The sequence below is a fragment of the Onychostoma macrolepis genome, chromosome 06, assembly GCF_012432095.1.
Source record: "Onychostoma macrolepis isolate SWU-2019 chromosome 06, ASM1243209v1, whole genome shotgun sequence".
Taxonomy (NCBI): domain Eukaryota; kingdom Metazoa; phylum Chordata; class Actinopteri; order Cypriniformes; family Cyprinidae; genus Onychostoma; species Onychostoma macrolepis.
In genome coordinates this window covers 10,154,262-10,179,233 of record NC_081160.1, presented here as the reverse complement: position 1 = coordinate 10,179,233, position 24,972 = coordinate 10,154,262, and the positions used below count along the sequence as shown (strand labels likewise).

General features: G+C 37.6%; 1 protein-coding gene across 4 annotated transcripts in view; it reads right to left on the bottom strand.

Annotated features, from left to right (window-relative positions):
* Nucleotides 1–24,080, bottom strand: part of iqca1 (IQ motif containing with AAA domain 1) — a 42,137-nt gene extending 18,057 nt beyond the window's left edge. For 2 of the 4 annotated variants that reach the window (XM_058779105.1, XM_058779109.1), the window contains exons 1-12: nt 23,688–24,080; nt 21,996–22,323; nt 21,589–21,708; nt 21,290–21,472; nt 18,740–18,811; nt 18,387–18,589; nt 15,427–15,511; nt 15,098–15,247; nt 11,346–11,421; nt 2,387–2,493; nt 1,998–2,096; nt 38–105 (exon numbers count right to left, since the gene is read on the bottom strand). In XM_058779105.1, coding sequence (XP_058635088.1) covers nt 38–105; nt 1,998–2,096; nt 2,387–2,493; nt 11,346–11,421; nt 15,098–15,247; nt 15,427–15,511; nt 18,387–18,589; nt 18,740–18,811; nt 21,290–21,472; nt 21,589–21,708; nt 21,996–22,323; nt 23,688–23,698 — 1,502 coding nt within the window. In that variant the 5' untranslated portion in view covers nt 23,699–24,080. Of the gene's footprint in view, nt 1–37; nt 106–1,997; nt 2,097–2,386; nt 2,494–11,345; nt 11,422–15,097; nt 15,248–15,426; nt 15,512–18,386; nt 18,590–18,739; nt 18,812–21,289; nt 21,473–21,588; nt 21,709–21,995; nt 22,324–22,817; nt 23,159–23,687 lie in introns of those variants that run through there. The other 2 variants (XM_058779107.1, XM_058779108.1) reach the window with 2 other exon arrangements.
* Nucleotides 24,081–24,972: the final 892 nt, after the last annotated feature.

The following is a 24,972-nucleotide window of genomic DNA, read 5'->3' as shown; positions in this document are numbered from 1 at the left end:
CAGACTTTGCATTTTAAAACAGTTTGGTTATTCAAACCTGTCAGCTGTGAGATCCTTCTCTTTCTTCTTCTTCTTCTTTCCAGTCTTCCGCCCCTTCTTTTTTTTCTAAAGCAAAGAAAATGTGTTTTTAGTTATGGACAACAAGATATGAAAATAATTATGATTCAAGAAGGGTAGTACAATATTTTGTCATATGACAGTACCAGTATTAATGTTTCTGGTTTGTATTAAAAAAGATTGAAATAAGCCATAATGTGAATCAAAGTGTGCTTAGATTAGTGTCAGACTGTAAATGAAGTTTATTTTTCTTTTAACAGCAAGGAATATGTACGTGTCTGTTTCAGTATATTAAATCTTCTGACCCCACAATGAAAAATCTTGATAACAGATGTGTGGCATATGTGCTTGCACCCAAAATGAAGAAATCCTGAAAAACATCTGGTGACTTGACTTAAACAAATCGATAACACTGTGTATCACTTCGCGTGTGTTTTCCTGATTGTCCAGAAAGAACTCTTAAAACAACCGTTTTTATGCAGCTTGCTGGAGACACCCTGGAACCTGCTGTAATTCAGGGCTTTTCCAAACCACAAATGAACCAGACTAGCAGGACTAGCAGCCAGGTATTTTCTCAGATGATACGTTACCAAACGTTCTAAATATTTATTGGGTGAGGAATAGCAAATATCCACTGCTTTTTCTCAGAAACCACTGGACTGAGTGTACTGTGATTCCCCAAAATATTATTATGGAGAATTTTAGATTATTTCCTGGCAGGTCTGAGTTTGTGAGTCAATGATATTAAGATCGAAAACACCCTGCAAGTGGAGAAGTTAGTAGCTTTCTCCTAAAAACACTGATGCCTGCAATTATATAAGAGACGAAGTGAACTCCTGCTAGCATTAGCTCAAGCTGGGCGTCGCATGTTCACTTAACAAACAAACCCTCCCTGTTGCATAATGTTTAATTTGCTGTACCCAAATTGCATGGCTTCCAAATTTCCAGTAAAGTTCAATATACCAACCTTGTGAGAAAATGGAATTTAGTCTTATGCCAGCAGAGCTGAATGTGATTTGCGTGTGCATGCATTTGCAGAATGAGTAATGATAAAACATCTTTGTGTATAAATTACACGCGTCAGACAGACAGCGTCTGTGACCGATTTAGCTGTCAAAACCTCTCAGCGTAAAACAACTCAAGCAGAGTGCCAAATATGTTGTTGAGGAATTCTAGCTCTTGTGCAGGCATGCGATGGGGCCTTTTTCTCTGTGTCTTGTTTTGGAAAAGACACAATACTGACTGATTGCAGGAAATACAGACATGGATTGATCACCTATATATTCACATATATTTACAGGTCACAGTTAAACAGCCACACACATATTCACATTTATCTCTGTCTATGTTTATTATTCTGTCTAGATATTGCTAGGATAATAATTCATGTTCATTGTGTGCACTTTGCACGTATGAATGTCTAGTATTGACCGTTGTGATGTAGGAAGTCGCAAAGTATCAACGTTCTGATAACAGTTTCTGGGTTCAGGATTTTATGGGAGCATATTCAAATGCCAGTGTCAATAAGCCACATTTAACCTTCTTGTGTGTGTGAATGTACTTTACCCAGGCATGTATGTCTTTGTTCCACTAGACATATATTGCTTATGTGTGTGTCTGTGTGTGTGGTAGAGAAGGTGGGAAAAAGGGGCCCTATGAAAACACAAGCTGACGAGGGCAAGACACCTTTACTAATTCTCTGTCCAGCCCACATTCCTGGTCATAAGGGCAGATCACTGTATGACCCCAGGGCCCCTCACACAAGGTGCATAAACAGAAGGCTGAGTACATCTCAAAATCTGGATCCATCATATTACAGGGGTTTACAGACCAGTCACCATCTAGAATCTGAGCACTGAGCATCTGTACACTGTCACTCATGCAGGGCATTTAGAATGTGCTTGAGGTCTTATCTCCAAGGAAGTATGCATGTCATTCACCTTTTTACCACTTTTCTTGACTTTTTTCTTTTTCTTTCCCTTGTCTCTGTCCACCACCAGCTTAAGGTTTTTCAGTTCCTGCCTCATCAGTTCATCCACCTGAAACGTAGAGATCGAGAAAAATGTAAAGGAATGAATTAGGCCACGAGGGAAGTGAAGGAGCTGAGGTGTTTTGTTTTCATAGAGTGTTATGACTTTTACAAAATATAGTGCAGAGAGAGTGTTGATTTCTTTACTCCCAACTAGGGCTTGAATTCACAAGGGCACAAGACAAAATTATGAAGCTGAGGGCCCCACTCCTCATACTTTTGGATGGTTTAATATGTGTTTACGGAGCCTCTTTCATCGCAGGCCCCTGGTTCCCCCCCTGATGACAGCTCTGCTCCCACCTGAACTCTGAGCTCCTCTTCAACTTCCAATCTCTTCTCCTCACGCACCAGCTGACCATCAAAACACTGAAGGAAGTTCTGTTTTTCATTTCGGTAATGCCAAACTTCTGCAAGGCACAACAAATCCACAGGGTAAGTATAGATTTAAATAAAACACATGGCAACAGCAGTGATAAAATAATCATACCATTGGGAAACCGATATGGTGTTTGACGTTACATTCATCTAAAGAGCACAACATATAGACATTTTCTGACATGTGAAAACAAATTTGAGTTGGACACAAAGCATCAAAGTAAAGTCAGGAGAACATCAGTCAGCACTGTGTGTAAAGGAGGAAACAATTCTGAGAGAGGTCTGTTGGGCTTCAGTCAGAGCTCCTGCGTGTGTCCTGCGTAGAGGAAGCACAGGTGCTGTAGTCTGGGTGAGAACTTAGCATACGATTGTACTCTGTGCTGCGCTCTCACGAGCCACATCCTGACAGGAAGTCCATTTCCACCCACTTCCTGTCCCGGCTAAAGGCAGTATGCCAGGTTGATTTGGAAACTGGAACTGGACTGAATGGCAGGTTCTGACTTCACAATGAGTCTGAAGTTGTTTTTCCCGGTTTTGTCCATTTGCATATCATACAGATGCACAGAAATAAACAGCAAAATTAATCTAAACTTGCCAGGACAAACATTTGTGAAAGTGCTAAAAAATATTTTTACTTTTGGCAGATGCTTGTATCCAAAGCATACAATGCATTCAACAAAATCATTGTTATCAGTTATGATAAAAATGCCCTAATGTTTGAGCTACACAGACACTTATGTAACCACATAAGTTTCATAAACAGTAAGATTGTGTGAATTAATCAAAACAAAACTAATACTGAAATTCACATTTGAATTTAAAGCTACAATACAGACCCCCACCCCCCCTCTTTATTTTGGTTAAAAACTAACAAAATGTCATTGCTGAGCTAGTACATATAACAATACATATCTGTACATATCAGTGTCCGTGTCTTACCCTAATTTGGATAGTCTACAATAATGAAATTTTGAGCTATCAGGTCAGATTTAGAGGAAAATTACAATTCACAAAATCCATGAACACAGACAAGAAGGTTTGACTACTATATTGCATTACAGGGTGATGAAGAGTGGTTGTAGTTTGTTGTGAAAATAAATAGTGTTACATAGAATTTGAAGTAGTCAGCTAGCAGGCGTTTAATATGGACAGTTCTAAATGTAAACACTCATTGACTTCTGGGGAGCACCCATTGCCAAATCAAAGAAAGTTTGATAGAGCCCATGCCAAAACAAGCAACAAGTTTGATACTTGCTCATATGACATTTTTTTTGTTTTTCTGATATACACTTTGTAGAAAGTTCTTAGAACATTTTAAGGTTTTATAGACCTCAATGAAATGACACACCAAGCCGGCGGCCAAAGTTGGAATATTGAGCATCTGTCAGCTCATTTTTTGAGGCATGTTATTCTGCAGCATCGACCATGTTGATGGATTTTTGACCATTGGTGGACTGATATTCAAAATGGTAAGCGCTGCTTTGTTTACGGTTTGTATTTCTGGAATCATAGATTTGGTTTCCCTTTCTGAATAACGAATGTTGACTACTGCCTCCTACTGAGTTGGCTGTTGGCTGTAGTCTTTGCTGTGTGTTCACACAGTAAAATCTCCAGTGTTGAAATCCCAGTGTTAAGGACTTTTAGAGTAAAGAGTTAAAGTTGTGGTGTTGAATTTTAAAGGATTAACACTAGCTAGTGTAAACAGCACCCTCTGGATATTTTTCTTACAAGAACACATTGATTCGCTACAGGAAGCCTTTATTCACCCCCCAGAGACGTGTGAGGCATGTTTTATTATGGATGGATGCACTTTATTGCACTTGTTTTGGACTGTTGAACAGAAACACCCACCCACTGCCATTATAAAGTTTGGATTAGCCAGGAAATTTTTTTATATCATTCCGATTGGATTCGTCTGAAAGAAGAAAGTCATATACACCTATAGGATGCCTTGCAGGTGAGTAAATCATGGGGTAATTTGAATTTTCGGGTGAACTAACCCTTTAAGTTATTATTTACTCACCCTTTTGTTTTTCTAATGCGGTATGCCCTTTTTTCTTTTTCGGACCTGCTTGTCCTTATAATGTCAGTATATGCCAATAAATATCAAGCTTTTGAAAAAGATGCAAAAGGATCAGAATGGTCGCATGTATTTCTTCTGTAGATTATTCAAAATATAACCTTTTGTGTTCCTCAGAAGAGAGAACGTCATACAGGTTTGGAACCACTTGAGGATAAATAAATAATGACAGAATTTTCAGTTTTGGGTGAAGTTCTTGTATTGCAATTCATACTTGTCTCTGACATTTCACCTGATAATAGTTTTGATAAATGGATGTGGAATGATCCTGTTTTGGTTTTGTAGTTTATATTTATTTATTTTTCAATTTTACAGGGGCAGTTTTGTGATGCTGTAAATAGGAGTGGATATCTTGCTTGGCTGAAAACTGCAGAGAAACGCATCTCATCGTGCTGAAAAAAAGAATGAGAGTATTCTCTCCAAGGAGGTCCAAACACCAGCATAGATTTTGATTAGTGAGCATTAACATGCATTCAGCTTTTATGGTAATGAATGGAATGCTGTTGTTTAACCTCCTAAATGTCAGCATTATAAACCTTATGACATTAATGGACCAAATAAGAATGTTTTTTGTGTCTTTGCACTGATTTGCTTCTACATCATGATGTTTAATTGTTGTAAGAACATGTTCTTTACATGTATTGAAAACATTGAGTGTGAAGACATTTTGGTGTAGGGAAAAAATATTTACAATGTTTCAATAAAATAAATAAATGTAAACGTGTATTGTTTTGTGGGTTTATTTTTTAATATTTTCACCTGAACACTGGTGCAGTGTTGACCAGTTAATCCATAAGTGTTAACTTTCAACACCAACTTTGGTGTTCTCATCATCTATTCTGGTTTTGATATTTTACATGTTAAGGGTTTGTTAGTTAACACTGTCAGAGTGTTAAAAATGTTAACTCTTTCAAAAGTGTTAATTTAACACTTTAGCAGTGATTCCCATATGTACACTGGGTAAGTGTTAATTTTAACTCTGAGGGAGTTAAATCCACTCTTTTAAATTTGCTGTGCAAGTGCAACTTTTTGGCTTAGATGCAGGTGACACGAGGCAAACAACACAGTCAGCTTTCATTGCTGCTCGTTCTTTGATGTTGGATTGGTGTGTCACAAGCTTTGCAGACAGATTTACAAACCAGGGTGCAAGAACACTTGTTAAAATTTTTTAATTGCAATTCAAGTTTAACAACCTGCTGCCAGTTCAATTCAAATACCAACTCATAAAATGAAAGACAATTTTTAAATTCTGAATTCCACACAACTCTAATAATCAGTGCTGTCAAGTTCACACAGGGGTCAAAGGCCACTGATGTTAAAGCTCACTCTGGTGGAACCTAAAAATAAGCATCGAACTTTGAAATGAGATCTGTTGCTGAGGTCAGAGGTCAAACTGTCGTCCACAAAGCCTCCTTTTCAAAGTCACATTTTCAAAACATCCCAGGGCAATACGATCCACATAATTGCCTCACTCCTTCAGAGGGATGCATTCACACAGCCTGGCCTGTTTGTTTAAAGACAACATCCACCTAACGCCCCTGAAAACACACGAATGTTAGGGGTCAGCTTTTTAAACCTTCTTTATTGGCACTGAAGCCCTCTGAGAATGCTTCAACTCCACACGGTGCAAGAAGAACAGAGACTACTGTGGATGAACAGAAAAGCAGCAAAATATCTTGTGCCATGGTGGCCAGTTTTGTGGGAGGGGGTGGCCACACACATCTGCTCTGACTGAACATGGTGTATATACAACACATTTGCCACCCCACCATATGGAGACTGAGTGTAAAAACACTTCAGAGCTGGAGGGTGGTCAGCTGTATCTACTCTGCTAGGCTCCACAGCGGCCACTTACCTTCACGGTATGGTCTTTTGTACCATTTGTGAAGATTTGTATGCCGGTCAGTCTGCGGAGACGGAGTTGCTTTTCTTCTGCCAGCCTATTTTGCCTGTTTGTCTCGGTCATTCAGCTAACAGCAAGAAACAGACACTTCCTTAACACGTCTCTTTCTGCCAAGAGACTAAAATGCAATGCATCGGTCACATCCAGCAAGTGCACCGTGACACTGGGATGCAGGAAGGGAAGGGGGGAAAAAGGGAAGCAAGCGCCAGACAAGCCCAAACAGGCAATTTCAATCTTACCCTGAGTACTACAAATGACTTCCTTGGCCTCTCTATAAGCCATTCTCAACAGCAGTGCGGGTGACTTTCCCAACAGAGCTTGTCCCTCTAGAGATCATGCTGGTTATTGTCTGATTCTGGGTAAATATGGTGTTCACCTTTCCGCCTCATTACAACTAAATAAACCCACCACATGATCATATCCCAATTACAGACAGCTGATAAAACAGTGTGCTGCCAATTAACTCGCACAGCAAAGACCCTCGGCTCTAATTAGCTGTCTGACAGGCAGGATGTAGGACATGGACTTAAATATGTTTGTCTGCTGAACATATCATACAAATCTTTTAGGAGTTCAGCCTGCTCACATTGTTTACCGTACAAGCTGTGAGTGTACTTATTATACAGAAATAATATACTTTCAAACGGAATGTAATGTTTTCAGACAATTAATTGCATGCTAACTGCAATTAAATGAAAATGTATAATAATTAAAATGTATATTAAATGCAAATAGCTGAACTTATAGGACTTATACATCTTTATATTTCATTATTACTTATTCTTTTGTCTTTTAAACATGCTTAAAGTGCATTTAGGATGAATAAAAATATACTTTATTATCATTTCTATTGAAACTTGTTTAAAATATATGAACTTTACATGCAATATTGGATAATACACTACAGTTAACATTATAATCAATTACTTTACATGTTAGTCAACAAAATATTATTAAAACAATGATTTAAAATGTGCTTTAAAGTAAACTTTAAACTTTAAGGTGCACTTTTTAAAAATACACACTCTTGAACACTTAAGTGGCCTTTTATGTCATTAACACTATCTGCAAGTACAGTTATTTTTATATACTTTTAAGATTTAAAGTACACTACAAGTGCACATTTAACACACACTTCTTTTTACAAGGGGAGACAGTGCAAATAATAAAAACCAGCAACGTTTCACTTACATTTTACAATTTCATCATCTAAAGTAAATGTATTCTATGGACAATGCTGATGACAGCAGTTTAGTTGATGATTATTGCAGATATAAGTAACACGCTGTGAGATGGACATCGCTATCCACTCAACCATGTCAAATATTTGGGAGGTAAGCTCTGATCTCTGCTTTTCATTACACCTTTAAGCTTCATTCCTCAGGAATGTAACCCTTTGCTCTGAAGACTGAGCAAGGTGACGTTTAAAGGAAAATCCTAATGAAAAAATTAAGCAGCTTTGACTGGGCATATAATTGCTTCCTGCAAGGTTACAGCTGCTCGCTGGCTGAAAAATTTTCCAGTCAAAAAGGCATCTGTACATGCACACATACGTGCACACACACACACACACACACAAAGATAAAGATGCATGTACATGAATATCACACTTTATACATGCCATGCTGTCACCTGCAACATTAAAGTATTTAAATATCCAATAAACACATTCAAAAATCAATTGTAATCTTTGTAACTTTAGTAAAACATGCTAAATTGAGCACAGTACAACAGCAGTACTGAACAATTCACTTCTACTGCATCCGAATCACCACATTTGTGCTGCAAACCTGCAGTAGTACAGCATCCAATTTACATGCTTGTACTGTATAATTATGATGCTGGATTGGCTGCGGTTTTAAAAGTTAGTATACTCTCTATGTGAAAAAAAGTGTACATAATAAAATAGCAAAATATAACTGTTTGGCTACAATAGCAGCAATGACTGTATCAATAATGCCACAGTATATGGTAGGTTACTATTATGAAAAGGTTTTCAACTGTATATAGTGAAATATGAAAACTGCAACTGTATCCATGCCAATGCACTGCAGCTGTTACAAAGAAACTGCAGCTTAGTTCACATTGCAGTGCAACTGTCCGTCAGACCTGTTGTTGTGCTGATCTGAAGTACTACTGAATTGAGTTTACTTGTATTGCACTACATTGACAACAAGTATGCTTTATGTAAATGTAGTTGTACTTGAGAGTTGTTCTTCACACAATACAGTGCCATTTTATGCTACAAAATTGCATTTCTCAATGCATAGATTGTAGTAATATTACAATCGCACTGCAGTTAGATGGTTCGAAGAGAAAGATTAAGCATCAAAGACCTAGATGATAGAAGCAACTGACGTGACTTGAACGTCAAGACATCTTGTGATGAATACGTGGAGGGGCTTAGAAAACAGAGAACTGCAGCAGATGTGAAGTGGATGATCCGCTTTAGTGAACCTCTATGTTGTTTGAAGAATGATAGACTCATTCAGAGTTACAAGCTAAATGCACAGCTGTGAGATAAAGGTAAGAGTCAGTGACTTTAAAAAGACAGATGTTTTCCTTATCAGATGTTGACTTTAAAAAATACCACACACCTCTCTCAGGTAACTAAAAGTAAACAAGTCAGTTGTAGTAGGAGTAGAAGAGAAATCCTACTAAATAGCTGACCCTAGAGATGGTTGGTAATGGACTAGGACACGGCTAAAATGGAGCTGGTGTGTGATGTACAATGCAGTTTGTTGATAGAAGTTCTCTAATCACTGAACACAGGCAACAGAGCAGGATGTTGTCATAGCAATCTATCCTGGAAATACTAGAATGACATGTTTAGAATGTGTTTTCGCAGACCTCTGGTTCACCTGCTCCCTACTGACACAAACATTCACAGACATGCACAGAAACGTTCAATGGTTTCGGAAGATCTGAGATCTAGCTCTCTACCCTGTCTTCATGGATCATTTAAACACAGAAGTGCAGTCCAGTCTTCTCATTTCCTGTTGAGAGACCGCAAACCTCTAAACTAACAGGAAGTAGCGTCTCAGTCATTAACATGCTTGTCTTGTCAAGGTTTCTGGGGTGACTTGATTGATTTGCTGTTCTGCAGGAAATGCTGAGGTTGAATTATGACTCCTAAACACACTCTCTTCACACAATGCAGAATAAGACCTAAGTGAAGCATCAGATCAGATGGGACATAGAATGTGGTGAAGCCATTTGTGTGGATGGGAAGAATTACATTCCTTTTACTGTTTAAATAAATGGCAATATTTTACATGAATCTCCAAGTCTGAGCTTAACAAATGATTTACAACCATAATAATTTAGGTCATCCATGAAAAACATTATACAGTACAAATTGTTACCAATTTTAGTAAAAAAATAAAAATAAATTAAATGCTACAGTGAAAAATGTATGGATACAAAACTGTTTGGGTAACTGTGAATATAAACAGGAAATATACTGTATATGAAAATACTTGTATTTTTTTCTTGGAAGTAAAACATATTATTATTTAGTTTACAGTGAAAATGTAAGACAATACTTATACTTGCAATCACTGCAATCATCACACACACACACACACACACACACACACATTGGCAGTGTAGGTTTATAGTGAAAAACAATAAAAAGGATGATAGAAATCCCAAAAATTTGTTTGTGATGCATCACATATTTATGTTTTTTTTAACACAAATCTTTATCTATTTTTTCTAGTAAGAACATCTTTACATTGTTGATAAATTATAATTTGATTTGCTTTGATTTGCTATAAACTGATTTGACATGATTTGCTTACGGGGTTTTTTTTTGACAGTATTATTTCAAATCAAAACATAAAGCCTAACCCCTTACCCAAACCCTAAACCTAACCATGATTGTGACAGGAAAAAAAAATCTAGAAAAGTTATTTGTTTCCATATAATCCAAGATTCAAGACGTACTATATCATATGATTTTGCCATTAAATATAATTGTTGGCTACATTTTTTTATATTTTAGTCAATGTTTATAGCAGTGTTTATATAGTGTATTACCCTGATGGTACAGTATTTTGTCTTTGGGTGTGTGACATACAGTTTGAGTGTTTTGAGTGTTGAGTTTATGAAAATATAAGTTACTTGATTCATCATGCGCTGTTTTTTAACATCTGTGTTATAATGCAGCATATTTAAGAACTTCAAGTCTGTTAGCTTACTCCTTCTCAGGGCTAATTAACACTATGTGAACCGATGATCTAAATCGTCATGAACTGTAAAATATACAAGCATCTAATGCCTCCTGTAAACAGCATATTTTTACAGTGAATGTCTGGCAACTACAACTGCCAGTTCTTTACTGTAAATTTATCGGTACTGTTTTACAGCATCAATTGTTTGGAAAGAACTGGATGAACACCTATCGCTTCAGAAACAAATGTAGTTAGATATATGGCCTGTGAAAACTGTTCTTGCCATGAAACCGAGGCAACAGGGGAGTGACAGACGACTGCTGTTGATTATAGAACGAGGAGGAGCTGGACTTCAATGTGGCGTGAAGAGACTCGGCTTTAATGAGAGGGCAAGAAAACCTATCTGTAGTCACAAAAGAAGGGGGAAGGAGAAAGACGTGGAGAAAGACGCAGAGAAAGAAGAGGAAAAAAGTTCCATGTGGGGTGGGGAACCATCTGGACTGGTCTTGACCTGGGAATCTGACATGGCCCTATCATTATTGGTTACTTAGACGTATTCCAGACACATCTCATGTCACAATTGTGATGAAAGCTCTCTCGCTCATTGACCTCACACAAACACTGTTGACATTGTTGAGAATCAGTCATTTGGTCAGGGAAAAGCTGCATTCATTTTCGATGACAGACACGCAGACTGCACCCTTTTGCCCGTCATCTCCTGCTTACCTTTGTACATTTTGGCTCCCTCGACTACTGTAGGAAGGAAGTTACTGGGAGTCATCTTCCATCCCTTCTCTTCTTCCTGCAAAACAGACAGTTTGTATTAAGGTGGGTCCTTCACAAGCACAGCATCACTGTTTTCCTGTATACGAACTTTACATGGTGGACAAGGAAAGTTCTCTGAAATAATTGAAGTCAAGTTATGGATAAATCAGAGAGAATCCAGAGATTCCACATGAGTGATCAAAGCTCTTCCTAGGGCGATGTTCTTGCACACTGCTCTGGTGCGGGGTCACCCTCAGCACTGGCATTTTAATGATGTGAATGCACCGCGGGGGCCGAACGCGATGCTGCGAGCATGATTTACGGTGCCTCCTGTTTTCCTTTCTCTCAACTAGGGGTCGCACATTAAAAGTAAATCAACGTCCTCACATACTAACGCGAATGTTTGGCTTGCATGTCACAAGCACACACTCAAAACTGCAGAGTGTGTCTGCTTGGGAGTACAGCATTTTCAGAAGGAATAAGCCAAATGGAGGCTGTATATTTTATGGGCCGTCTTTCTTTAAACACATTTCTCCATTAGCGGCAAACGACTCCCAAAAGAGACACAAATCCAACCGAAAATATGAAAGGCACTTAAGTGCCTGGGAGCAGTGATTTATGATTATTCATGTGACATTAGACAGAACTTCCAAATGGATCTAGCAGATTATATCAAAGAAACCTGTGGCCAGGTCAGGAGCAAAATTAATTTATGTGCCAGGTCTAATCGAATTTGTCAGATATAAGGAACAAAAACCTATGTATATTTTTATATTTTAAAAAAAAAGAGATATATTTCAAAATATACAAAAATAAATCACGAATACAGGTTTTAAAAATTAGTTACTTTTATTTTCTTATATATTTTTGGCCATTTTTATATACAGTTGAAAACAAAATTATTAGCCGCCTATAAAATATTTCATTATTTTTTAAATAATTCCCAAGTGCTTTTTAACAGAGAGAAGATTTTTTCAACACAGCATTTTTAAACATAGTAGTTTATTTAGGAAACTTGAAATGTCTGTGATACAAATAGAAAAAAAATTATAACCAAGAATAAAAAAAAGTCTACAGGCCAAAATTATTAGCCCTCTGATGTTTATAGTCAATGGTGTATCCCTTTTGCTTGATAACAGCCTTTAGTTGTTTGTTGCAGTTCTCAACAAGTTTCAGGCATGTCTCCTGAGGAGTTGCAGCCCATTACTCCTTAGCAAATCTCTCATGCTCCTGCAAATGTCTTGGTCTCCTAGCATGGACTCTGAGACTCTGACATTTTCATGATTCCTTTGACCCTGACGAGATTCGAAATATCCCCACAGCATTACACCCCCACCTCCATATTTCACTCCAGAGACAGTGTTCTTTGGGTTGAGCACCTGTCCTTTCTTACTCCAAATATAGGCAACATCTCTATGGCCTCTATTTTTGTCTCATTTGACCAAAGGACACGTTTCTAGTATATATAGTTTTTCTCCAGGTTGTCCTTCAAACTTCAGTCTAGCTTGGAGGTGTCTCTTCTTCAGAAGAGGAGTTTTTCTTGGTCGGCAAGCTCACAGTCCATTCCTGTCCGGGCCTCTAGTGTCTGTCTTCGTTGAGATATCAATCCCAGACTTGACTAAATCATTCACTAGTGTCTTGGCAGTTGTACTTGGGTCTGTAGAAACCTCTCACAATAGTGTTCTTTACAAAGTTTTTGAAATCTTTCACTTCCTGCCTCTGTTCTCCACTGTGTGGGTCTCTTCAAACTTCTTGATAATACTTCTCACGGCTGTTCTTGACACTTGAAAACGCTTTGATAAACGTGTATAATCTTCTCCTCCATTGTGAGCATTAATGATTCTATTTCTTAAGTCTAAACTATTTTTTTTGTCTTTGCCATGATGACAGTACATATTATTTTACTAGTTGTTTTGAAAGATACTAATCCTCAGCTTACAGTGTAATTTAAAGGCTTAGAGGATTAATTAGGTTAATTAGGCAAGTTAGGTTAGTTAGGCAAGTCATTGAAAAACAGTGGTTTGTTCCGTAGCCAATCAAACAGATAATTTCTTAAGAGGGCTAATAATATTGACCTTAGCAATTTTTTTGTATTTTTTAAATAATTCTTTTATTTCAGGTAAATTAAAATAAATAAGGCTTTCTCCAGATGAAAAACATAATAAGAAATACTGTGTTAAAACTTCCTTGCTCTGTTAAACATCACTTGGGAAATATCTGAAAAAGATAGGGGGGCTAATAATTTTGTCTTCAACTGTATTTTCAATCTGCATGTTTTTATATTATTCAAAATATGCAAAAAATAAATTTTTATATCTCCTTTAGCCACGCTGTTTACATCAAATAAATGAAAAACATATTTTGGTCATTTGATAAGCAGTGGTGGAAATACGGTAAATATTTACTAATCACAGATTTAAAAACATTCTTTGTATAACAATGTATTTGGTACTGCCTACATTTTTCTTTAACAAGGAGCCTTTGAGTGGCACTTGAAAATTTAAACTAGGCCTAAACTAGGCCAACATAAGAGCTCTGACAAAAATTCCTTAATTAACTATTGAAAGGCTCAGCTTTCAAACAGGATGTGAGCCTTTGAAAAAGGTCAGATTGGTCTTTCGGCTTCATTGTGAGCAGATATCAGTGGTTCAGCTCTCCAATGAGGATTACAGGTGCTCTTATGAAGGAAAGCATGAACAAAGGCTTCATTCTAGAACTCCGGAACACAGCCAATCAGCATGAGCAGGCATTTTCATTGCTTGACTGCTTCACAGTAGCCACTGGTCACCATATGACGTTCAGAGGTCAGCTCAGAGAACATTAAACCTCACATGAACCTAAATCACAAAAGAAAAAACATCATTCGTCTAGTTTATCTTAACTCTTTGTTAAAATAGAATATTGGAACACAGGAAGTCTGGATGTCGTAGTACAGAAAACAGAAGCTATATCTATGTCTAACAAGAGGAAGAGTTTTGAATAGGGAGAGCAAGAGGTTATCAAGAATACAGTCAAATCTAGGCGGAACAAAGCAGGAACGCCTTGCTGAAATTACATGAGTTTAACAAACTAATATCCTCAACATTCCTAATCTTAATCTACCCTGAACAGAACACTGGCAAGGATATTACAGTTCTCTAGACATTTTCGATGCGCAATTATGCGTGAGAATATGAGCGTACTGAGTATGTTAAATGTCTTTTTCTAAGATGGAATGATGCAAGTGCTGCTGCGATATGTCATAATTCTCTCATTTATGACACTTTTAACTTAATAGCTGGAAACTTCAGGCCTTCTCACCGCAGGGAAATCTGTGAAATGAAACTGTCTAGCACAGATGCTGAAAGGAACACCTATAAACCTGCTTTCATCTAACTGTAATGCAAATAAGCCTAAAGGTTAGAGGAACTTGCCTGAAATGGAGATATAACAAAATTAGGATGCAATAAGTGACAAGGACAAGGAAACACTAAATGAATGTACAATGGAAAACAAAGTGGTTTTCTTTCAATACCCGTACTAAAGTCAGCGCTATGCAGTTCGACCAAGTCTGGTTCATTGTGTGTGGCCATAACCACAAAGGTCATCTGAATCACTGGACACTCAAATTTGTGCCACATCAGCTGATTTAATTCTGCAGATACAGTTACTTTAAAAACACTTTATTGATTTCTGTGCAACAGTGATACGTTTTAATCAAGGCATGGCCCCACCTCTGTATCTCCTTTCCCCTTTTTTCCTTTCATCTTCCCTTTCTTCTCTTTCTTCTTCTCTTTGCGGTCATTCCCTTTTTTGTCTTTCTCTCCTTTCGACTTTTTCTTCTTCTCCCTCTCTTCTTCTTTAGCAGCGAATTCAGCAGCAACCTTCAAAACACTACATGTTAACACTCTTAAACGAACATTAATGAAAAAAAAAATTTAATCTTTATCTAAAGAAAGGACAGGATCAAGCAATATCCTTTTGAAATGAAATAATATTTATTAACAAAAGTATGATGGATAGTCTCTGGATGGATGCAATATAGACTGCTAGGATTAATAACCTGTTCTGGTGTCTTCTGAGCAAATATAGATGCAGATCCTCCATCCTCAGGACTTGGGAAGTCAGGGAACTTCCCTGTGGCATCTCTAAAACACAAAACAGCAAATAATGTAATTTATTATTTAATTTAAAAATGTATTATATTACATGCATTATATTTATATATTTAATTACATTTTGAACTTAAATAAGGTGACATTCTAGAATGTTTTTAAACAGCTGAAATGTACAGTGGTGTAGTCCAGATTAACGAGGACAAATATAAAATTTATTTCGAGAGACTAAGATCTACAGAAACACCTATTACTCATAAACTTTTTTGGTTCAAATTTCCATCCCAACGGTTTTTTCGATTTCTCTCCCAAAACGGAAAAAATATGGGAAGAAGTCTATGTGAGAAACACAATTTTCCTTAAAGATTTTTTAAAGATGAGGTAACACAGATTTCATGTCTGTGTGAACATATAGATAAACAAAGCAGACCGCGTGAACAAAGGCAAATCAATCATATTTGAACTGTGAACTTCACACATGGGGAGGATACATTAGCCAGGTCCAGCGCTGACTCTCAGGGGAGCTGGGGCAGGTTTAGAATAACAGGGTAAAAGTGTCAGTCAGAGCCCAGCCTGAGCTCTCCGCTCTAGCTAACTTAATCAGTAGCACACTGCTAAAACTCACTTCCAATGTGGTAGCACATGCTGAAAGCTGTACTACTGTAATGCAGAGGATTGAATTTCTACTAAATCTGCTCACTAGAAGAAGAAGAAAAAAATAGATTCACTTAATTTCAAACATACTCTTTATTCAACACCTAAATAAAGGGACTGTACAATGAAAGTGCAGATTTCTCTCTCAGCTACCTCAGTGTAGAGTACATTAGTGCCCAACATATTTTTTTTTCCATTTTTCCCAAACAGATTTAAAAAAGTCTTGTTGAAGTGTTATGTCATGAACCAAGCCAACCACCTACAAGGTGAATCAGAACATTGCAAACAAAAAAGTATTTGAAAATTGGACAAAAAGACAAAGATGCAAAACTGTGTACTTAGCAGCTTTAGGAAGGGAAGGAACTACAATCCTATGAAGAATAACATAATCAAATTAAAACAATGAAGAAATGTAGAACTATTCAATTAAATTTTTATTAGAAATGGAAGCTCCTTGCTTCCTGCAAGCTCTTTTGCCATGATTTGGATGCTATGAATCTCTGGTGGAAGTTTTTGTACAGCATCATTGGTAATGTATTTTTTCACCACCAATTCAGCTGTTAAACATGATCATTTTCTAAATAATAATAAAAAAATAATAATGTGAATATATGGCTTCAACAAAATCATACTGATTCCGAACAACCTTGACTTGAGTTTTTACTTCCGGAACCCAACTGTATGTTAGCATGATGAAAATTGTAATAATGGTAAAGGGTCTATATGTTTTACAGCACATGTTTGACTGGCTGTTTAAATACTCCACCTTTCGCCTTTCCACTTCATCAGCACATGGAAACCACGCCAACATACTTCACCTTGCAGGTCCTGACCTGGTATCCCATACATCCCTTATACAACCAGCAGGGGCCCAGCAAGGTCATTTCAAGGGGCCAGAGAAAGGGGCCACTAACCGGAGACAAAGCTACTGAACTCCCCCCCCACAACATTGTGTTGTCCAACTGAGATGACTTATGACTGTTGTCTCCGCATTAATGGGCAGCAGCATGCAGTGGCAGGCCGTAAATCAGGCTGGAATGCACTAATCAGCCCAGTCTCACTCTACACCGTGCACACTTGAAAATAGCACATGCATTAGCTAAGCATAAACAGCCCTGGGTAAAAGTGACCATCGCTTTGACTGCTTAGATTCCAGCTTCTGCACAAAAGGAAGAGACGAAAGGCCAGGAATGTACTTTACAATTAGAGTGAAATAATGGATTGAGTGGACGGCGATGCAAGGAAAAGCTCTTGAGAGTGTGGAAGCAAATTAGCAGATTAGGAAAAGGAGACATTGGCTAAGGGGAAGTTTAAGAGGTAGAAGATTGCATAGAGGTGATTAGTTCCAGAGATTCTGAGAAAGTAATTGAGAGAATGCCGAGGAACAAAAAGCCCTTTTTTTTCATAAGTGGAAAAATTATTATTGAAATTTTCCCACAATTTGCTGCAATTACTTATACCTTCCTATAACACTGTCCATAATAAAGAAAAAGAAAGACATTTTAGTTTAAAACATATGTGCCAAGTTATTAGAAATGCACTCTTTCATCCCCATTTGTTTTATATGGTTTTGAAAAGCTTTAATAATACCAATTTTCCAAAAGGTTTCAATTTAATGACTCCAAAAATGTCATGTGGTGTAACCATCAAGTAAAAATTAATAGATTTTCGTTACAGATTAAATACATGTGAGCAAACACATTCTAAACATTATTTAAAAAATGTTTTTAAACATATATTTTTCAAGACAAAAAGTATTTTTCAATTATTAATTATAAGTGTCATTACTTTTTTTAAGGTCATCTAATTTTTTTAAAATTTGACCTTGACATATAGGAGCTGCAGAGAATCTCAAGTTTTTTAGACACACACACACACACACACACACACACACACACACACAAACCATGTCTATGTTTGTATTATTATTATTATTATTATTATTATTTTATTATAAGACATAACAATAAAAGATTATGCCAAACTACTTAACAAGGGTTAATTTTCAAAAATGTCATAATTTTTTCTTCCTTTGGTTACCAGGACAGTTTTATCATCCTGACTTTTCACTGACTTAATATTTGATTGACATATGTTTAACAAAATAATTTAAATATATTCGCTTTATAAGAAATGTATCCAAGTCATTGTATGTATAATTGCATTTTTCCTCAATAAATTAATAGATAGGACAAAAACAATGCATTTTTAACCCACCTATGAATTTTTAAACTAAACTGCAACTGTGACTTACCGACACTCAAGAAACCACTGGCGTATTTGTTCTTGCAGGCTCTCTTTAATATCTGTCCCATCGACAGACCGCACCGACTCTTTGATGTTGACCAGTGCCCTCTGGTACTCAGCCTCGTGCTCCTCCTGCACACAATGCCTCCTGCTTTCCACCTGCTGGGCATGCAGTTGGGCAGGGCTGGGTGTCATTTGCTGGGCTGGTATCTGGAAACAGGGCACCAGGAGACAATAGATGGAAAAACTGACAACAAAGGGTACAAAAAGTCCAGAATGTGGTTCGAAAATAGCTGAAGATATTCATGAAAAGACTTGCTTTTCACAAACAGTAAACTGGCAGAGCATCCTGGTGTTTACCATTCCTAAAAATATCATCTCCTCTAGACACTCTTTGTTGACCCTCCTCCTGTCTCGATACCCCCGCCAAACCTAGAAGACAGAGCAAAAAACACATCATAATAGCAGGAAAGACAGAAAACTGAGGCTGAGGACACATACCAGAAATGATACTATCATAGTCACTTTGACATCAAGTACATTCTTCGGCTCTTGTGTTATCTGGTGAGAAACCAGAGAAACCGTCTTCTTGCATTCACTGTGGACTTTCTTCTTTCTTTTCGATGAGAGGAATGTACTGTGCAACAGCAACTGAAATTCTAATCTGACACACTGATTTTTATCATTCAGGTTGTCATTGAGGATGTGGGGAGGTTCGTATTTAGATAACCTTAACAACTAAGGCAAATCAATCTCAAGACTTAGGATTATTCTAGTATTTTTTAGTTTGAACGACAATGATGCTAAAACAGCAATAGCCAACTGAAGAGAGAGGATTATGTTTCCAGGGTTTCACAGCATAGAAATCTGCTTTGCTGTGAGCTACAGAATAAGAGCGAAGGGAGGATTAGACCTTGTGAAAACAGCCTCGCCGTGTGAGAGCCCAAAATCTCTGTTTATCACATCCTGTAATCGCATTCACTACAAGGCACAAAATGCTTGTTGTATGAGCTATTCGAAAGTGAATTACCCATGAGGACCCTCGTCTATGCTTTTCCGTACCCTTTCACTCAGCAATGTTAGTTTCACACCTGCAATGCAAAAAAACTTCAGAGCTCCAACATCATATCTGCTATCTCTTTCAGGCTACATCTACTGTATGTCTGGGTTCAACAACCGTAGCGAACACTCACTCAAAAAGATGTCAGGATACATGAGCTCAGATTTCATGATTAGGATGGCACTGAAAAATAACACCTACAATCCAGGAATGCTTTCCTTTTCCCATCTCACAGCACTACAGTGCTAATCTCCCTCCTGCTTCCAAATGGCCTACAAGCACATTATTCCCACAGATGAGGTGGACATATATCTTTTATGCTTGGGTGGGATCGCATGTCATTCATAGTCCTTTGTGAGCAGACTTCATGTCAAATGTGACAACTGATGACTGTGATAGGAGATGGCCTGACCTCTACAGAATTTGAGTTCATTCACAGGTAGGACAGCAGGCATTACCTCCCTTGTGTACACTGTAAAAAGTGATAAGTTGACTTAACTTAAAAAAATTGAGGAAACCTGTCGCCTTAAAATTTTTAAGTAAATGATAATTAAAAAAAATAAGTGAAGTGAATTGTCAAGTTCACTTAACTTTTTTTTAAAAATGATGATTTACTTAATAATTTTAAGGCAACAGGTTTACTCAATTTTTTTAAGTTAAGTCAACTTATCACTTTTTACAGTGTATGATGCTAGATCATCAACTTCAATTTAGATATATTAATTGATGCAATGTTACAATGTGTTTATAATCTTCAGAGTCATAACAGTTTTTTTTTTTTACTTCCTCAATAGCCAGTTGGCATACTCTGATGACACTGAATGTGTACTCATAACATAACATTCATGTGAGACCTGTGAGAAATGTTCACCAACCAATAAAAAAAAAAAATAAACAAAAAAGGTTAAAAATTAAGGGCAACATGATGCACTCATATTTTTAAATTCTCCCAATGATTGTCTTAATTGGCCAACACAACGCTACTTTGTTTAGTCAATGTCTTGTTCGGCAAACTTCCAGTTAGTAACACAATAACCAAAAATAGATAGTAACCAAATACAGAGTTTTATAGAACATTTCACATGTAAAGTGAACTATGCTATCTCTGTTTCTGAAAGAGCAATCACAATACAAAGCGGGAATATAATTTTAAATGATTCTAATGTAACACTTCACCTCAACACTTCATGCACAAAATCTCAAGAACGGTGACAAATGTAAAAATATAAGTCTTTAACATCACAACAGAATGACTAACTAACAGTAATGACAAAACAACAAAATAAAAAAATAAAGGAAAGAAAAGTCAGCAACATAAAAGATATTTTGAAGAATGCTTCAACCGTTTTTCCTAAACCTTAAAGCTTGCAAAAAGGGCATTAAGCATAAAATGAATCCATACTTTACTGGTATACTCCATGTTTTCTGGTTTGTTGTCACCATATTTGATTTAGTTTGTGTACGCCTGCACTGTACAATGAAATTAATTTGATTTGAGAATGAATAAAGACTTAAATTTAACCTGTTCATCATACAAACTGATTGTTTTGCTTAAAAAATTCTTGGAATATACCAGTGAAGACATGGATTAATTGCATGTCCTATTTAGAGCTTAAAAGTTCTTGAAAGCCATTCAATTTTTGGAATGACATGAGTAAATAATGAATAAATAATAAAAGACAAAACATTTTTAGGTAAACTATTCCTTCATATAGTAATATTTAAGTTCACTGCATAAAAGTTTTCCTCATAATTTATTTGTTTTGCCAATTTCAAACCCATCTATGCAATGCACCAGTAATTTCGCTGGACCAGAAAGTTTTTGTTGAGAATCAAGTGATGCCTGTTACCTTCTGAATGCAGGTGGCTGCCTGGTTAGGGTCCAGCATGCTAGAGTTACCCTGAAGTCTTCTTTGTTCCTCCTGCCGAATTGTCTTCATGAAGTGAGCTCTCAGTCTTCCCTGCCGAGCTCGCTCACTGACCTGCAGCAGCCACACAGCTCGCTCCACAGACATGGACTGAACTGGCACCTGCTTAACCACAAACCAGAACCACACACCTCCAGTATTTGGCACAGCTATTATTATATGTCTTGCATGACATGTATTTGTATTGAGAGCTTTTGTAATTCATTGACTGTGACACTCACAGTTTTATGTTCCTGACGTCCTCCTTTAGCCAAAATATGGGCCAACATTTTTTCTCTCTCTTTTAGTGCCCTCATCTTCTCCCTCACAAAATAGCGTGGAATAGGCACCTCAAGATCTTCCTAAAAACAAGATTCAAACTATTTTCAGCTATTACAGCCCTGAATAGAGAAGGTTGTATGTAAAACCTGTGCACTAGTGACCCCAATTAGCATCCACTAAATTCAGAGAAAAACAAGAGGCTTAGCTCACTAAAATCCCCTTTGACATTGAGCAGCTAAATCTTCCCCAAACCCAAATCTTCTAAATTCCCTCCAGGCCCTCTCCTCTGAATCTACAACCAAGAAAACAGACTAAAACATTCCCAGCATTCTGTACATGCAACAGTATATTTAGTTATTTCACTCACAGGTGTCATTTTGAAATCCTGCAATATGTCATCAAAGTAGTGAAACTCTGAGTACTCCAGCTCCACCATCTCATTCTTCAGCTCTACAAGTCGTCCCATCACCCCCTCAAGAACCTGGTGCACAACACGCCTCTTTTGGGGGTGAACAATCTGATCATAAACCTCCTCCAAGGCACGGAATATCTTTAGGTAGCGCAGGTATAAAGTTGCCAGCGTCTGAAAGACCTGAAGACGGTCCTTTTGAGGACGGAGCTGCATTGTGGGATATTCATCCTCCAAAAGGTCCTCCAAAGCTCCCTGAGCAGCATCCCACATTTGCCCATATGAACTGGGTAGAGGAAAGGGATTATATTTATCAGATAACAGTCCTGTAAATTGTATATTTTTTCTACTGTCAGTTTATTTTGAAGTGTATAGATAATGTGGATAAAACAATGATTACATTATGCATGCCAATTTATATAGGATTTTCCATATTAAAAAATTCCATGGCCTTCCACAGCAATCTGTCTTTGAAATGGAATCAGCAGAGACATGTAAATCTGCAGTAGTACTTGTTAACAGGCCTAATTACACCTGTTGAGAGCACCTGCCCTCTGGGAAAGTTTTCCCGACCTTTGGTTTTAGACCCTCAGGCCAAAATTAGCACCGCCTGTGTCTGGCTGTGCAACCTAAATGTGGGAAACCACAGAATGCACATTGAATTCACCATAAGTCAGCATATTAAGCCACATAATGGAAGAAATCCCCTGACAAACATTATTTCTCCATTCCTCGTTTTCTAAAGTTGAATACACATGAATTCCACAGATGTCCTCTGACCTCTTTGACTCCCTTGCGTGTGGGTGCTCCTTTTGTGATTGTTGAAAGAGTTCATGGCGAGGGTGAAACCACCTTCTTTTCTTATTCTGATGGGCCCATACAGTATTGTTCCCCTCTGGGCATTAGCACTGCCAAGAGCTACTCAAATTGTAGTGATGGCAAAATCAAAGAAGGGGATGGGATAGTTAGAGCGGGAGGGGTGGGGTGGGGAGGAGCTGTGGGAGGAGGTTAGAAAGGTGGTTGTAAAAGAACATTTACAATAAAATAGAGAGGCGCCTCTTTGTGATATCTTAAATATGGCAGACAACAAAGGCAGAAATACTACAGTTAACTACAAATTTGCAGAAACTAACAGATGTCCACAGAAAATAATGAATGATGAGGAAAAATCCCCTTGCTTGGGAAATTTAAAAAGTACTTTTAACACATGCAGTACTACTAAATGTAACGCTCTTCTTTAGAAAACTAATAGTGTAGGATGACTAAAAATAGCATACTTCCACCTACAATAAAGCTGATTTGAATAGCTCCTATTTGAGGACTAAAATACTGCTGGTTCTCAGTAGTTTGGCTCTGTGTTGTCATAGGAACTGCAATACAATGTAGACTTTCTCCTAGTAGGCGTTCTTACTAGAACTCTTTTCTTCTTTTGCAACTTCTTCTTTTTTGCACGTAAAAATGTTGCACATTCTCTTGATTTAAAGACAATTCAGAACGTTACAGAGTTAATAGCTGTAACAAATATCCAGTTTCTCACACAGACATTACACGATTTTCGTTAATTATAAACGCAAAGGTGGTTCTTGGCATCACATCAACATTCCCGTGTCGCAGTGAAGTGCACAAAGTACAAGGGCAGTTATTACTCACCTCTGCGACATCCTTATGATTCCACGCGCTAGTTTAAAAAGTGCTGTATTTGAATATCAGAGGGAACGCATAGTTGCAAGCCGCCGCTTTCGAAACTGAAATGGTTAAACGAAGCGAAGTAAGGCATCCAAGCAGTAAGTCTTGATTAGAATTCATTAGTTAAGCATTTCTAACTAGAGTTGGACATGTCTCGCGCCATGCAGGCTGCGGTTTGCGCTGCGCTTCTGACAGCTGCCATGGCAACGAGATCAAAGCCTCTTCACTGCTTCTCAGAAAGGGGGCATCGAGGCAACTAGTTAAAAGCGGAATACAATACTCTATCAACTATAAGGCATAATGCGATTCTAACACATAATGAGAACTCTAGCCGCTCATTTTCATCGTTTTCCTATCTTATCCGATAAGCCGCGAGCATGTCAAGCCTCTGTTACTAACAAGCTCTTGTTTGGCATCCCGCTGTGCAACACAACACAACACGACGCCACGCTTGCGTAGCTCGGCTCATTCAATGTATGAATGCAGTTTGGCCATTTGTTAACAAAGCAATTTGGAAGAGTCTTCTGACGCAGCATGTTTTGAAATAATTGCTGTCACGTTGGAAGTGAGCTATTCCTTTGCTTGCACACGTATTGTTTGAATTCTATAGCCAAAAGATCATGTGGGCAGGTAGGTATGTAAACGCAGACTGTGGAAGTGCAATGTGAAATTTATTTATCAATGGATGCATCATTTGTCCTTGTCTCATACTTTCCTGGTGGTCCCACCATGGATGAAAGTTTCTAAAAGGGTTCTGTGTTCCCTTACAGGCTTCACTCTGTGATGAGATGTGAACAGCTACAGGCTGCTGATAGCAATTTGTTAATAAAACTGTCAACAAAGAGGTTGTCAAAAAATCTGTGACATTTAGTTTTATAGACAGGCTGTGTTAAACCCCCACAAGTATTTAATCCAGAAACCAGTGTTATTTTGTGAAAACCTTTTCTTTCCTTTCCTGTAGACACAAAGAATGGACTCCATTGAAAACGTAATAAGATGGAAAGACCATTTTAACAATCTTTAATTTGGAACATGTCTCGGTTTACCAGACTACGCCCCTAACTAGAACCAAATGTTTTTCAACTGCTGGATTTTTGTACCCTGTATGGTCTTCAAACAGAGACCACTGAACAATCAAATGTTGGTGAGTCTAGTGTGAAGTTGCCTTTAATGTGGGAACTGTTATGCTGGAAAGTCCTTGCATGTGTACGTACGCTTCATGCGTATTTTCCTATTTCAAGGGCAGCGC